This window comes from Podarcis pityusensis (assembly GCF_964106645.2).
Source record: "Podarcis pityusensis genome assembly, chromosome: 8".
Taxonomy (NCBI): Eukaryota; Metazoa; Chordata; class Lepidosauria; order Squamata; family Lacertidae; genus Podarcis; species Podarcis pityusensis.
The window spans coordinates 40,653,537-40,670,371 of NC_138033.1; the positions used below are offsets into that span (position 1 = coordinate 40,653,537).

The window sequence follows — 16,835 nt, forward strand, 5'->3', positions numbered from 1 at the left end:
TTTTGGGGTTTTGAAAAGCAGTTCTGGGTATAAAGGGGAAGAAAGGACGAAAGTTGACTAAGCAGGAAGAGACCTTTGGACAGGTGAGGGTGGTGGAAAAGGAGGAGCAAAAGTCACAGGCAATGATACACTGGAATGGGAGAGGCAAGAGGGAACACATTTTTTTTACTTTTCATAATGCTACCCCCTGCTCCCACTGAAGTACGGTAGTATAACTTGTACATAAAAAAACAGCAACACATATCTTAAGCATTACTTATCCTCAAAATATACAAGGAAGCACTCTCTTCAGTATTAAGGCAGAGTGCATTTGGGCAAACATGATGCTTACACAAGACACCAGCAAACTGAAGTGTTTAAATAATTCACAAGTACTGTCCCTGAAAATAATGTTCTCTTCCCTGAAGAAGATAACAATATCCCTTATTGTAACATATATGTCTCTTTCAGGTCTTGGACTACAATCCCATCTTGGGCTCCTTCTTAATTGGCTCATGCATCATTTTTATGACATTTGTGGTGTTGAATCTCTTCATTTCTGTGATCCTTGTCGCTTTCAGTGAGGAACAGAAACATTATCAGGTTTGTCCACAGAAGTAATATGTGAATTTCCACATTTAAGGATGCCATCTGCCCTGGTCTGTACATATATATATATATACTGGGAGATCCCACTAATCAAGGACCTGCACAGGCCGAGTTCATATGTAACACTACTAAACCATCGTTTAGTACTACGTACAGTGGTACCTCTGGTTAAGAACTTAATTCGTTCCGGGGGTCCGTTTTTAACCTGAAACTGTTCTTAACCAGAGGTACCACTTTAGCTAATGGGGCCTCCTGCTCCTGCTGCGCCACCGCCGCACAATTTCTGTTCTTATCCTGAAGTAAAGTTCTTAACCTGAGGTACTACTTCCGGGTTAGCAGAGTCTGTAACCTGACGTGTTTGTAACTCGAGGTACCACTGTACATGGACATCAGGCTTGCCTGCTCCCCTTCCACTCCTCCCATTACTTTCATTTTCAAAGAATGTTGTCCTGTTTTATGAACCAGGGAACCTGCCATACAACTAACTGTGGTAAATTTCAGAACAAGCCAGTTTCAAACTGTGGTTTGTGATGCTGGTTTGTTTAAGTAACTGGTTTGTTTAAAGCCAGAATTCCTGGTTCATACAACAAAACAAACAGATAAGTCTTACAGAACAAACATCTGTAGATCTCTGCCTACTGGCTGTGCAGGAGGAGGAAAGGGGAGAATCCAAGCCTAATTCTTTACTTGGACTTGCCACAACTCATCCACATGAGACTAAACCATGGTGTTAGCATTAAGTGTGAGGTCCTGGCCTGGTTCACATGACACAGTAATCCATTTTGCTTCTCCCTAGACTTTTTACTCCTTCCTGCACTAAGCTAAGCCACGGCTCAGTGTGCTGTCCAAACCTCATCTTGTGATTGAGCTTGCTAACTATGAACTAGAACTAAGAATAACCCCCCAATACATTTTCCTGTTTGTCTTCCTTTCTTTTGGCAGTAATTTTCAGTATCTGCCTGCAGCCTAATCACATGCACATTAATCAGCAGGTTTACCGTAGTTTGGCTGACAATCTACTCATACTGAAATTCACATATTCCCCTGGCCACACTACAGTTTACTGCAGTGTGCTACTACAATGTTTAACATGACTGTTTTGTGTTCTACTTTTTCCTGCCTGTAGTTATCATCACCACCACAAATTCTACAGAAGCCCAGGATGCAATTCACTGTTATGTCTATACTCATACAAACTGTATTGTGTGTGTCTCTGTGTGCTTTTTAGGCTTCTGAAGAGGAAGAGATTGTTGACCTAATGCTGAAGAAAATTTGCAGCTTCCTTGGAATAAAATGTAAAACTGACCATAAACCAGCCTCTGACAAGAAACTAGAAGAACCTGTAAGGAGCAACTAACAACTGGTCTTCTTACCAACTTCAACTTACAGCTGTTGCAGCTGCCTTTAGATATTGTGGCTTCCATGTTTGTGAAATGTTGTGGCAGACAGCAGAATTACTTCCACTGACTGAGGTCTTGATGTGCTCTCCAATAATTGTACTTAAGTTACCGGCCTTAACTCTGTACTGATAGATGTGAAAATGAGTGCTTGACAGAACTATAGAACTGATGCTTGCTTGATTATGCATACTGCTTTATTCTGTACTTATTCCACAGTGTAGTATAATAAAAGCTAAGAATCCAAAGCATTGCTCAGCTTCATTGTTTATAACAAATTATAAAATCATTACCAGTTCAATTCATACTTTATTCTTAGAAAATGCTTTATTTGGAAATGTATAAAATTATTCATGATGTGGAGAAAATGGATGATGAAACCTCCCTGAGTACTAGAACTTGGGACAATACAAGAAAGCTGAATGTTGGATTATTCAGGACAAAAGATAATACTTCTTTACACAGCACATCATTAAATGGTTGAATTTGCTCCCAAGATGTAGATGGCCATCAACTTAGATAGCTTTAAGAAAATTGCACAAATCCAAAGAGAATAAAGATATCAGTCACTATTAGCCACAATGATTACTTTCACTTTCCAGTGTCTGAGGCAGTACTGCTCTGAATACCAGTTGATGGGGTGAGCACTGTTGCATTTATGTCCTGCTTGTTCACAACTGGGAGAATTGTTGCTGGACTAGATGGGCCTTTGGCCTGGGGAGGGCCGTTAGATAGGTCTAGAGATCCATGTTTGACCCTTGGGCCCAAGGTTCCCCACCTCTGTCCTAAAACATTAACTGAGGAAGTGATGTCCACAGAGCATAGGAAGACACAAACAATAATGCTACGACATGTATTGATTGCACACAGTTTGCATTTCAACGGGCTGAAAATTTAAAGTGTTTGTGTTTAATGGATGAAACTATGGAATCAGAAGTAAGCAATGTAGTTTACTCCCAGGAAAATGCTTTATTAGATTGCACTTTAGCTGCTCCTAATAAATTAGCCACTATGCTATATACTTTTAGTTATTTATTCATGTATTACATTTATATCTCACCTTTCCTTAAGTGCATGATTCTCCCCCTGCCCATTTTATCCTCTGCTGCAAACCTGTGATGTAGGTAAGCTGAGAGACACGGAGTACCCCAAGGGCATCCAGTGAGCTTCAAGGCTGAGGAAGGGATTTGAACCCTGGTCCTCCAGTTCGGAGTCCCAACACTCTATTACACCACACTGCTCCTCGGCACACAGCTATCTGCATTTTGGGACTCTCATTAGGGGGAACAGGGCTCTATGGAGCTTGTCACGATGGGCTCCTAAAGTGCAAAAAGTACCACTCCTCCGCTTATTATGGGATGCACTCCTCTAACTTGTTTCCGGCGAGAGTAAAAACAAAACTCCTAAGGTTTTGTCAGAATAGTGTTTATATGGCTTGAAGCAAGCTTTTAGATGGATGACGAGCTGCTTGTGTTGGCTCTTCCTTCTGGGGTGATTTGTGCTAAATGCTACTGCTCTTAATTTTTTTACTGTTACTTTTTTAAAACACACACGCCACTTTTTCTTTTTTGCAAGCCGCCCAGAGGACACGGTCGATGGGCGGTTAATAAATGCCTAAAGTAAAATAAAGCAAGCAGCAGCTGCCGCGGCAACCCCCTTCCCGCACGTCCCCTCCGCACTCTCCTCCTCCTCCTCGCCGGCCAGGCCAAGCCAGGCCCCCTTCCGAAAGGCCCGCCTCCCCCTTGTCCTCTGCCGCCGCCTCCCTCGCCGGCTTGTCGCCTCTGGCCCCGGCCGCGTCTCTGTGCAGCGGCCCCGCCATGGCAGTGGCACTGGCGGCCTTGCGAGCGCTGCGTCGGGTCGGGCCTGGCACGGCTTCTGCCGCCGCCTCCGCCGCTGCTCCTTGTGCAGCCGGCTTGGCCAGGCCCCGTCGCGCCTTAGTCGGCTGCTCCCAGGCCGCCTGGGCCAATAGCAGCAGCAGCAGCAGCAGCAGCCAGGCCGCCCCGGCTCGGAGGCTCAGCACCAGCCCCGCGTTGCTGCTCGCCGGTGAGTCGCGGCGGGGAGGAGAGGAAGCGAGAGGGATGAATGGGCGCCGTGGGGCGGAGAAGTGGGCGGCGGAGCGTGCAGTGCAAGGGGCCCGATCCGGAGGCAAGCACTCCTGCGCAAGGAAGCCTTTGCAATGAATGGGAGCTGCGGAGGAGCTCTCGTTGGGTGGAGGGAGGGGGTGCTGCTGCTGCTTTGCAACCCAAGCCTGCGCGTGCCTTTCTCAGAAGGAAGCCCCTGAGAATCGAGAGGCGTCTTACTCCCAAGTAAGCGTGCCTAAGAGTGCAGCTGGGCAGCCCAAACTTGTGCGGGTTTACCTCGCTTGAGTTCAAAGTGGCTTATTCCCCCAGCAGCCGGTCATAGATTTGCAGCTTGTTTGTTGCTACACACCATGCATTTAAAGCACACCCCCTGTCCCCAGTGAATCCTGGGAACTGCAGTTTGAGGAGAGCTACAATTCCCAGCACCCTTAACAAACTACACTTCCTGAAGTTTTTTTGGGGGGGGGGTAGGGGGATATGAGTTAAATGTGTAAGTAAAGGTAAAGGGACCCCTGACCATTAGGTCCAGTCGTGACTGACTCTGGGGTTGTGGCACTCATCTCGCTTTATTAGCTGAGGGAGCCGGCGTACAGCTTCTGGGTCATGTGGCCAGCATGACTAAGCCGCTTCTGGCGAACCAGAGCAGCGCACGGAAATGCTGTTTACCTTCCTGCCAGAGCGGTACCTACTTGCACTTTGAGGTGCTTTCGAACTGCTAGGTTGGCAGGAGCAGGGACCAAGCAACGGGAGCTCACCCCGTCGCGGGGATTCGAACCGCTGACCTTCTGATCGGCAAGTCCTAGGCTCTGTGGTTTAACCCACAGCGCCACTCGCGTCCCTCAGTTAAATGTGTACAGAGCCTCAAAAACTGCAGTCCTAAACACACCTGGGTGTGAGCCCCATTGCGTTCAATAGGACATACTTTTGAGTAGACACAGTTAGGATGGAGCTTTTCAGTACTGCAATCCTGAGCACATTTATTGGGAGTAAGCACTGTTGAACACAGTGGGACTCATTTCTGAGTCACATACCTAGGATTTAATTGTGCAAAACTTATGAAATACTGGGATATTTAACCTATCGAGGCAGGAGGGAAGGGATTGCTTTGGTTGACCCAGCTATGGGTGTTCAAACTTAAAATCTGTCTTATGTGCAGTACAGAGTTTGTGCTGTTATTGGCTCATAGGCTGACTTTATGCAGTCTTTACCCTGCATTTTTGCAGGATTCAAATCATGCTTCCTGCATGCCCAAGACCTAATCAAAGAATAGAGGTCAGGGTTGCATTCCTTCATTACCCCATAAATGTTAATAAACATCCATGGAAGCACTGTGGTCCGTACAAGGTTAATTTTATTGCAGCATTTGCTTAGTTTGCCATTCATATCCAGTGACACACCCACTCTGATTGGATCTGACTCTTTGGACTGGGTCTTGTGTTTGCTGCTGTGCGGCATAGTAATTTATTGCATTGCTTGTCATTCCCTATGCACCCTCATTTTTTCTCAGATTAAATTCTGCAAGATGGGGATGGAGGGTTTTTTTGTTTTTGTTTTGCAGCAGGCATATGGAATTAGGGTCATGAGATTTTACACCACAGTACTGTTAATGTAACCTCAGGCCCAGGTGGCTGAATGCGACCCTCTATGCCTCTCTGTATGGCCTTCAGGACTCTTTCCAGGCTACACCCCTTCCCTAGGCCGCATCCCGCGTCCCGCACCAGCCTTGCTCTGTAATGTGTCCTTGAACTCTGATAATTCCTATTGCTTGCCTGGACGGAGCAGGGGTGTTTATGTGGAAACCTCTGTGTCTGGAATGTAGCCTACTGTACAAAGGTAAGAGTTGCATCCATTGCCCACACCACTTATGCTTTTGTACCCAATTGGAAGGTTGCCCACAAGGCAGTGCAGGCCTTGGGCTGAAAAAGGCCCTGCCATCCCTATATTATTTAAAGTGCTGCAAGGCTTCGTTCACTTGAATGGTAGATTGTGCTGCAGAACGTCTTTCAAATGGTGTATGCATATTGGTGGGACCACTAAGTTGTGCTTGCTCATGGTGGAGAAAAAGGAGGAGAAAGATTTAGGGAGAGGGTCCCCGGAGGGGAGGCACAGCTTTATATTCACGCAAGATTGGGCAAAGGACTCTGTGCGAGTGGTGTGAGATTTCAAGGGTACTAGGTGTGCTTGCCCAGGGTCTGTGTTTCCTTTGGGACAATGAGGTGCAGAAGAGACTGTGGCATTTTGATCGTATATGGTTTATTTACACGTATTTACAACCTGAGTCTAGATAGAGGAAGTTCCCAGCATTACACTCCAAGGGGGTCTCTTGCTTCTCTCATAGGGGCAGGAGCAGCTCTCCTGTTCCTCTCACAGCTGCCATGTTGGATCCAAAAACTGCCAGCAAACATTCGACTTGGCCTCTACTTTCCTGCTTGCCAAATCGCAAGCCCACCACAGTTGTGCCCCTCCCTTCTGAAACTGGGCTTTTGTCTCTGCTAACTCACTCTCACCTCAAGAGGGGATTTTCCCATTTATTTTCCTGCCCAGAAAGTCTCTGTGAATAGCCTCTTTGATCAACCATTTCTTTGTGGTCTTCTAATGGTCCATCTCTCTAGGCAATTACTTCATCAGGAAAGCAGCCTGGCTTTTTTTTAACGTGGCTTTTTTAACAGGCTAAATTCAATGTTTGGCACCCCAGATTTAGAAAGGGCGTTCAGAATTAGAAGGTGAGTCCAGGCATCCCACAAATTTATAGCACTGTGGGCTCTTTTATGATATTTGACTGTGGTGTGTTGACTGGAATCTCAGCTTTTCTCGCTGGTTTTAATTAACTGCAGGGAAGTGCAAACATAATTCATAGATGGACATTATCCAAAGGAGCTTCACTCCTTAGGACTTCTGGTGTGTTAGTCCTGAACAGTAATAAAAATTACCACTGCAGAAATAATATGTGGTAAATCAAATGTACTGAAATAGTATGTGGCAAATTGTTTCTATGACTACCAATTCAGACTGCAGATTGGGATGGCTCAGGAAGTTGGGATCTTTTACTTCTGCCCCATGTAAAAAGACTCAACCACTCTGAACACTGCTGTGCAATTTCCTCCTCTGAAACTGGAACAGTTGAAAGGGAGGTGTGCCTCTATACCAGACTAAGACCTGGGAGACAAGGGTTCTAGTCCCCGCTTGACCATGAAGCTCACTGGGTTACCTTGGGCTAGTCACAGTCTCTCAGCCCAGTTTACCTCACAGGGTTGATGTGAGTATAAAATGGAGGGGAAAGAACTATGTATAAAACCACCTTTACCTTCGTGGAGGAAAGGTTGGATATAAATGTAATGATGAATGAATGAATGAATGAAATTGATGCACAGCTTGGATTTGGGAGCGGTATTTTTTTTTTGTACTTGAAATAAGAAAGCAGGCTACCTTTTTCTAATTCCTGCTTGCAAACTTGGAACTTGGAAATCAAGTGCTTTTTTATGCTGACACTTTTTAAGGTAAAACATTGAGGCAAAAAATGTGTTTAGAGAAAGCAAGGTGTGTTGAAATGTTCTCTTTGCTTCATTCAGCCCGTCGATTCACAGACAAGCATGAATGGATAACAGTTGAAAACAGTATTGGAACCGTAGGAATCAGCAACTTTGCACAGGTACTGGTTCTCTCTCTCTCTCTCTCTCTCTCTCTCTCTCTCTCTCTCAGCTTTGTGCTACAAAATTGACATCTATCAGCCTTTTCTGTTGGCCTTGGTCTTTGGCTCCTTTATTGCCTATTCTGCATGTAGAGCCAAATTGTAGACTTGGAACTCTGACATTATTGGCCACTTTAAACCATCCTCTCCTCCCTTCAGCAGTTTGGCTCTGTATCTTACACTTAGGACTCAATGGGAACCTTGGCTCAAAGCATTTTTTGCTTTTTGTTTGTTTAATTGTTGATAATACTTTTTAATGCAAGTGTTTATAGGGCTGAATGCATCCTTGTAACGGGTTGGAAAATCCCCAGGTGCTTGGTTAGTTCCCTATGCACCTAAATATTTCAGTAGGGTCTATGATTTTGCAAACAAAACAACAAAATGGCTGTGTGTGTGTGTGTGTGTGTTGAAGCCTAAGAAATAGAAATGTTTATTGCCCTGCTTATATATTTATTGCCTCGTTTGCAGTGGTGGTGGTGATGGATAGCACCTGAACCTTTGCTCTCTGCATAGGAACCATGTAATTTCTTAAATGAGATTGGGACTGCAAGTGTCATTTGGTCTGCGTCCAGCTTGGCTGGTCGCAACTTGTGCAAGACCCAGAGCAGAGCTTTCTCCTGGCATGCTTGAAAAGTTCCTCCGTTCCTCACCTGTAAAAATAAAGAGCGGCTGTTTGAAAAGGCTTTCCTCACCGCCCAAAAGCACATGGCCAGATTTTATTGTGTCAAAAAATGTGTACAGAAATGCATATACTAGGGCAAAGCGTGCATAATTAGACGTGTTGTATTGGTGAAAATAGCATAGAAAATGCATCATATTAGGGAATATTGCTTTGCAAAAACATGTATATTAGACAAAATAGTATACAGAAATTAGGAGGAATTTGTGCTAAAATGCTGATTAATTTTCATGAGGACTTTTTTTAAAATTGCAAACTGATATAAAAATGTGGAGTGCTAAATTTCAGAAAAACTGAGAGAAAATTGACAGATTCACCCATCCTTAACCAGCAGACAGACTGCCACATGGGCAGATCCTTGCCCTATGCCTACCTTTGCCAATTTTGTGCCCTTCAGCTGTTTTGGACTATACCCATGGTTGGGGCTCTTGGGAGTTGTAGTCCATAACAGCTGGAGGGCAACCGGTTGGCAAGGGTTGCCCTGTGCTATGCCAAAGCCAGAGATACTGTAACCAGTAAAGTTGTGGTGTTTCATTGCTCTTGCTTATCTAAACCTAGATATGCCTGGCGCACAACCTATTATTTATTTGTTTTCTTGAACATTTATAATTCACAGCATAACAAGGAAGCTTGCAACAGGTTAAATAAAATCAGTCTCTAGCTCTCTATAAAACATTTAAATGTTTAGATGCTGGTTGGCTTAAACAAAAATTCTTACAGTAAAGGCCTGTCTGAACACTGCAGTTTTCGGTAGATATCTGAAAGAAGGGACGGTTCTTGCTGAACCTCTACAGGTGGGCAGTTCCACAAAGCAGGCGGGGCAGACCTGACCCTCAGGGTCCCTTCCCACTCTACAATTCTATGATCAGAGGGTCTCAGGGATGAAGGCGGAATACAAGGGATCAGGCGGTCCCTAAGGTACCATGGGCCCAAGTTGTGTAAGGGCTTTATGAATTAACACCAGATTCTTGAAGCAGGCCTGGTGGCAAAATCAGCAGCCAGTGTTGCTCTCCTGGGACCCTTGCAGTCAGTTGTTGCATTACAAGAGGGAGGTTGGAGCCATTGCTGCAATACAATGCACACACAAAGGTAGTCTGGGAAAGGGGGCCTGGTCCTTCCCTAACAACAGCTGTAAGTGGCTGGATGGTGGTAACAGGGGTCTTTGTGTGTCTCAGGTGCTCTTAGCTGGTGTGGCTGAGAGACTCCACAGCTGCTTCTGTCTTCATTCATCACCCTCCAGTTTGACTTTGCTGTGTATGAGAAGCCAGTCATATTATCCTTGAGAAATCAGTCATGTTTATGACTTGTTTGTGATACAGTTCATTTGCCAGACTAAAGCGTATTCAGAGACAGGTGTGGGAAGGTTTGCAGCCCATGTTTGATACGGTTTTTGGGAACTGCAATAGGAATAGCGCCACCAGCTTCTGGAGTGTGTGGATTATAATATGGTGCATTTGTTCCTTACTTAAATTCTTGCCAGGGGGAAGGCGGGGGGGGGGTGGGATTCCAACTTTTTGATAGCTTTCTCAGTTAACAATTTTTGCTGATGTCTGAATGTTTTTGTTTCAGGAAGCACTAGGAGACGTTGTTTATTGTAGTCTTCCAGAAATTGGAACAAAGCTGAACAAACAGGGTAAGCAATTTTCTTTACTTTTTGGCACTTTTAACACATTGCAACATTGGCAGAAAGCAATGCATTTTCATTTAAACGGTAGCCTCTTTCTTGGATTAGAACCCTAAAGGCTAATTTAGGTATTTTTCAACAGCTTGAGCATACCAAGTTGTGTGTGTGTGTGTGTGTGTGTGTGTGTGTGTGTGTGTGTGTTTAAGGACTTTGAATAGAAGGCTCCTTCTGTTTCCCCACCTCCAATGTTATGGCACAAGCAACTTTTAAAAGATCATTACTTTGGAAAGTTGGTCATGTGGAATTGGGGTGGGGTGGGTGGGGTCCTGTTGTTGGAAATTACATCTTTGGACTTGCTTACGCAAGCAGATCTAATTGTGCACCCACTGAGATCTAAGCCTTCTCTTTTCATAGCCTCCACTCTTGTAAAGAGGCAGAGGAAACATAGTTTTTTCTCTCCTAATGTTGTGTACACATTATACCAGCTTTGAAACAAAGTAGCATTGTTTCTTTCCTGCTGCATTTCAAACCACATTTGGACATCATTGCACACATCGGTACAGTTGGATGCGTTGCCGGGTGGCCTGCTGTCTGTCTGCACTAATGGATGGAGAGGGGATGTGGATATTTTCTTGCTGCTTATGTTTTTCTAATCGGATCAAAGCTGGCTTGGGGGGAAAACACATCAAAATGCAATATTTCTCAAGAAACTATAGGATCGTAGCTAACGCTATGTGTACACGGCTTCACATAGGGAGTGCACTGGATGCAGAGTAAAGGTGTACACCACCTAGGCTGAAATTGAGCCTTGATTTACCTGAATTCCTAATCTTTCAACACTAGGGCTCCCTACTTTTAGAAAATTCTTGTGGCAGCGCAAAGTAGCTCTCAACTTCCTCGAAGCCCAGTTAATTCGGTTTCTAAATTAAATGCTTTGCTCTCTTCAATTTTGTATTTCAGATGAGTTTGGTGCTTTGGAAAGTGTGAAGGCTGCTAGTGAACTCTATTCCCCCCTCACAGGAGAAGTAACGGAAATCAACACTGCCCTTGCTGATAATCCAGGACTTGTCAACAAATCTTGCTACCAAGATGGTAAGGGAGGCATCTTAACTTTGCAAAAGTGTTTCCGCCATCATTGAGTTGGAAGGATAACAGTGGAACTCATTTTGTATTGTCTTGTGCTTGCGGCAGTGAGGTTTATTTGAAAGCATTTTTATCCCATTCATCAGCTGAAAAATGCTCACAAAGCATTTTATAAATATCAGTGATAAGGTAATCCCTACTCTCGGGCTGATGGAAAAGGGATAGGGAGAGAGGAGGAGCAAAGCAAACTCAGCACTATTTCTTAGGTCCAGAGTTCTTTTAATGACCATTCTGGAAAGATAGCAAGGAAAGGGAGAGCCAAGAGTTGCTGATATTTCAGCAGAGAGGCCCTGCAGTTCCATCCATCTCCTTTTCTCCTGTAGCCACGAATGGAATGGCTTATATATGTATTCTCATCTTCAACTAGTGAAAAGTTACCTATTTCCTATGAGACTTTTATGCTTGTTGACATGAATGGAAATTGCTATGGTCAAGAGCCAGCATTTTACTAGAGCTCCAGGGAGTTGTGTGTGCTGCTGCTGCTTCTGCTTCTAACTAAGTTGTTTTTATGCTCATAGGTTGGCTTATCAAGATGACTGTGGATAACCCTTCAGAATTTGATGAACTCATGAGTGAAGATGCATATGAAAAATACATAAAATCTATTGAGGAGTGATCCAGATGTTAACAGTAAACCAATGCAGACCATTTTCACTGTAGATTGTCCTAAATTAGTGGTGTACAGAAGGTTCAACTCTGAGCAGCTTATCCAGGAAATTTTCAAGGAAAATATGCTGCCTTTGATTCAAATTGTGCTGATCTATGCCCACAAGTGACTGCAAGTCAAAACATTTTCATTTGGGGTGGCGTGTCTATCTTCACTTCTAGTACACGTATTGTTTTTTAGTCGAATAAATGTAATTATAGGATGTCAAGAGTTTGAAGTTCATAATTACATCTGGAGTAGAATAACCTTTGTTCCTAAAATAAACCTAAGCATTGATAAAGTAGAACTGTAACAGCCTTAATTTCACAGCACAAACTGTGCTTCTAAGCTCCACGGGTTTTATTCCCTCCCCAAGACAGCAGTCTGCTTTCAATCGCGTTTTGTAATATTAAGGCTGCATTGCTGCCTTCAGAATTAGTGAAGGTTCCAGGTGACTAGAGCAGAACCAGATTTCACCTTTTTAAGTGAAACTGTGGAGGTGTAGCCATCCTCTGCAGATAAGGCTCCCTGCTTTGCCTTGGAACAGATAACAGAAGTTAATAAAAAATCCTGACTTTACCAAGTGTGTTTGCTGTTCTTTTTGTGTGTGTTCTACAGTAGCCTCTCTGGGATTAATATTTAAATGATGAGCTTTCAGGTGGCATTTTGGAATGTGCAGGATCAATCTGCAGTGTGATGCATTATCCGATTGGAGTGTCTGCCCTACAAATTCTAAGCAATGTTTTGAAACTGTCAAATGAGCTGGGTTAGGTTATCTGGGGAGCTGAAAATGTCAGTGTGCAGCCTGTGGTGGAGTTAAATGGCAGTCAAAGATAAGTCTAATAATCCGTAGTAGTTACGTTTTTAATAACTGTTGTTGAAAGCATTCTCCTTGACAAAGATGCAATGAAAATAAGGGCCAGGCAGTCAATCCGTAATGAATAGTACTCCAGCTGCTTGGGGTATCAGCTATGTTAATGGCACTGATAAAGCAGCATGTGATCTGAGGCATGTGCCCGGGGATCCTTCAGATTGTGCCTACCCACCTCTGACAGTGCAAGGGATTTTTGGATAGGTCTCTTGAATTTCTTGGGCAGCAGACTTACTTGGCTTAGCACCAGTCCAGGGTAAAGAACACAGCAAGAAAAACTGCTTTCTGAAGTCTGGGAACAGATGAAACAGTTTTTCATTTCCCTCAGTGTATTCTTATTTATGATTTTATTTACTTCCTGTATTTATATCTCACCTTTTTCTCAAGATGGTATGCATGGTTCTTCCCCTCCACATTTAATCCGCACTACAACCTTCGGAAGTAGGTTAGGCTGAGAGGCAGTGACTGGCCCAAGGTCCCCCAGTGAGCTTCCTGGCCAAGTGGGGATTTGAACCCTGGTATCTCAGTTCCCAATCTGACCCTCTAACTACTATACCACACTTGCTCATCTTTCCTTGGCACATCAGTATTACTTTCCTTGACATATCAGCTCTGCAGATAGGAAAGTGGGGTTGATGCATGGATTTTTGTTCTTCCTCAGTGACATTAAGAAAAAGGCAAGAATGGGTGGACTCCTGTGTTATCAATCCCACCAAGGCATCCACTTGGTGGCCATCACTACTTCTTGTAGCCAATTCCATAGTTTTAACTATTTGCTGTGTGAAGAAGCACTTCCTTTGGTCTGTCCTGCATCTTCATTAGTATTATGAGAAAGAATCACATTCTCCATGCCATGCCTAATTCTCTACCCCTCTATCATGTCCTTCCTTACTTGCCATTTTTCTAAACTAAAAAGCCTCCACTGTTGTAACATTTCCTCAAAAGGGGAGTTACTCCAACCTCTGGAATGATTTTCACTGTTGTTTTCTGAACCTTTTCCAGGTCTACAGCAGCCCTTTTCAGGTATGGGGACCGGGGCTCTGCCCAGTGTGACTGCACTGTAGGCAGATTAGTATAATTGCATTATGATGCAGCAGAGCTTTCCAAACTTCATGTTGGTGACACTTTTAGACGTGCATCATTTTACCATACAGTAATTCAGTTTTACTAGCAAACAGGAGGTTAAACTGTGAACCATCCTGAGACCCCTGGGTATAGGGCGGTATATAAATTCTAACCCCCCCCCCAAAAAAAACCCCTTTCAGCCCCGGGAGGAGCGTGGGGAGCATTCATGTGACACACATACACACTGCAGCTGACACACTTAACGAGTTGTCACACACAGTTTGGAAAGCTCTGTGATACAGGGTATGGGATTTTATTTTCAGTCCCTTTCAGTAATGATCCCTAATGTTGCCTTTTTCACTGCTGCCACACACTAGGTTGATGTCTTCATTAAGTTTATGCTCAAAGAACAGTAAGAACAAAAACACCCACAGAGGCTTTGAAGTAATTAAACCCATTGCAGACAAATTCAAAAATGCCCAAGAAGCATTAGTGAGTGGGACAGGAATGGGATAGGCACTCCTGAGCAATTTTTGGTAAATCCCAACTCTTCCCCCCTCCATACATTAATAAATGGGATGTCCCAACAATTTTTCCAGGTCTCCCTCAAACCTGGCTCCAGTTCTCACAGACTGTTTGAAGTGATGTCTAAACATACCTCTTGCGAGAGGCTGAGATGATTGCTCCTCTCAGTGACTTTGAGCGGGTCATTCACTCGCTGCAAATGTCGTAAGGGATAGGAATGTTGGCAGAAAGGCAGGCAGGTTGCCCCATCAATTTCAGGCTGCCCTGAGGCCCACAGGAGGCTGCACTCGAGAGAGAGGATTTAGGGAATGTTTCATCTCCACCCAGCAGGATGAAACGTGGAGGGCCACAGGTTCGCTACCTCTGGCCTATTTCTTGTTCAGATGTGTGAGCCCTTTTCTGATGTCCTGTGAAGTGGACACAGGAGGGGTGTCCTGGATGTGCATTCATTAGAATTTCCAAACGGGGACCCCTGCATGTAGCTATACACACACTGGGCACTATCCATGCAGTTGGGAACCTGCCAGTTGAACATGTGGGAGCACTGGTTTTAGATATTGTATTAATCTGATAATTTGTCAAAATTTGCCCATCTATGATAGAGGACCTTGTGTAAGCACATCGGTTCAGTGCAGGGATAGGGGAACCGGTGGCCTTCCAGATGTTTTTAGTCTCCAACTCCCATCAGCATAAATAAAAATAGTGCACTGAAAAGGATATGTGATCAAGTAGGTGAACATTCTGGTCTGCAGCCTAAAACCTTGAAAGACACAGTGAGGTTTGCTTAACACATTCCAGTGCTTTGACCCTTTGCTTCCATTGCCCTTTGAAATATTTGTGATGGCAAGCACAGGAAGTCAAGGTCAGAGTGTCCCACTAGCATCTGCCAGCACATGGTACCAAGTACCAGAAACTGGGCACAAGACCCCCTGCAACTCGTCACCCATGAGACAATTCTACTCCATACATTAAAAGTCAAGGTTCCAAGACATTTGGATTGCATTTTTGGAACTCTTCACTAAGTAACAGCCACAAATTAGAAGTGGTGGGAGGCACAAGGCAGGGATGGAAACTTCCCCAACTTAATGGATGCTAATCTAGGACTACAGCAGAACATTAATACTTACTTATCTTAATCCTTATCTGAATGTACGTAACTGAACATTGTAATAGTATGCTAAACAAATGAATAACAGAGATGAAAATACTGCAGCTTAAAAATAGAAAAAGTGTGAGGTTGGAAGATGATCATGTGAAAACCCTAATAAATCATGGATTTTTAAAAAGTGCATGGTGCACTCCCTCCAGTAGAGGGAGATGGTGCTTTGCCAAGCAACAGGTTTGTGCGCAGAAGCACATGAGCAGACAAATGCGCTTTCCTAAGGAACATAAACCAGAATACAACACGGTTAACATGTATACATAGGTCTGTTGATCTTACTGTGTTTTAATAGTGGATTATAGCAGAAGGCTATATTATGATGATACTGTTTGACAGATTCGAGTCCCTGGCATCTCCAGGTGGTGCTTGGAGATACTCCTGCCTAAAACTCTGGAAGATCAGCTGCAGGTCAGTGTAGACAATACTGAGCTAGCTTGACCAATGCTCTGGCTCTGTATAAGAGAGTTTCCTATGTACCCCCACCCAGCAGTATGCTGTGGCCTAGTACATAGTCTGAATAAACACAAGGCACTTCCTTTGAGGAAGGACGTATCTTTCCTTTGATAACCTTAATTTTCAATCAGTCGGCTGCAAAACACTTGGTGCAGCCTACTGGGAAAATAACAGGCACAACCGACAAGCTGTTATTTCCAAGCTGCTTCCTAGGGAGAACATTCAAGAACAGCCATGGTGTGTGCTTGCGCCTTTCTTTTTAACACAGGCAACAGCTTAAAGAAAGATATATCCAATCCAGGTATCCAGCACTCCACTGCAGTCAAGAAAGGAGGGTGAAGGAGCAAATGGGTAGGGTGACCGTGTGTCAGAGGACAGTTCTACAAAAAGGCATTCTCTGTTTAAAGGATTGTCCACTCCAAGTCTGGTTTAAAGCTAAGGAAGCCTAAGAAGGGAGAGCAGGAGGGGCCTTTAAGTTGCCCATCAACCATTAGCACACTGAGCTGGCATGCAGGGCAGTGTGTTCCCCCAAAAGAGGCCTATCTAGTTCAGCTCTCACAGTGGCCAACCAGATGCCCAAGGGAAGCCTGCAAACAGGACCAGACTGCAACTCCCAGCCACTGGTAGGTAGAGGCATATCATGGAGGTTCAACATAGCCATCATGACTAGTAGCCATTGAAAGCCTTGCCCTCTGAATTTGTCCTGATCCTCTTTAGGAACAAAGAGTTTTAACTATGCAGCATGCGGGAAAAGCCATTTTACAGTACTGTTCCGAATCTTCCACAATGAGCTTCATTGAATGGCCCCAAATTCTAGTATTTTGACAGAATGAGGAAAAAATTGCCAATCTATCATCCAGCCATCTACCAGCAGACTCTGCCTTCTGCCCACGCTAAGCTTGGATGGTGTATT

At 44.2% G+C, this 16,835-nt stretch overlaps 2 protein-coding genes across 2 annotated transcripts in view; both read left to right on the forward strand.

Annotated features, from left to right (window-relative positions):
* The window catches only part of LOC308483189 (polycystin-1-like protein 2), a gene marked incomplete at its 5' end in the record, with an annotated part of 47,440 nt that extends 45,207 nt beyond the window's left edge, over positions 1–2,233 (forward strand). The window contains 2 exons of the mRNA XM_081016776.1: positions 451–582; positions 1,817–2,233. Of these exons, the coding sequence (XP_080872902.1) occupies positions 451–582; positions 1,817–1,945 (261 nt within the window). The 3' untranslated portion in view covers positions 1,946–2,233. The remainder of the gene's footprint in view (positions 1–450; positions 583–1,816) is intronic.
* Positions 2,234–3,787: 1,554 nt separating this feature from the next.
* Positions 3,788–12,425, forward strand: GCSH (glycine cleavage system protein H). Its single transcript, XM_081016415.1, has 5 exons — positions 3,788–4,028; positions 7,636–7,715; positions 10,003–10,066; positions 11,018–11,149; positions 11,719–12,425. Exons 1-5 carry the CDS (start codon positions 3,803–3,805, stop codon positions 11,814–11,816), a joined length of 600 nt encoding a protein of 199 aa, XP_080872541.1. The 5' UTR covers positions 3,788–3,802; the 3' UTR covers positions 11,817–12,425.
* The last annotated feature ends 4,410 nt before the right edge of the window (positions 12,426–16,835 follow it).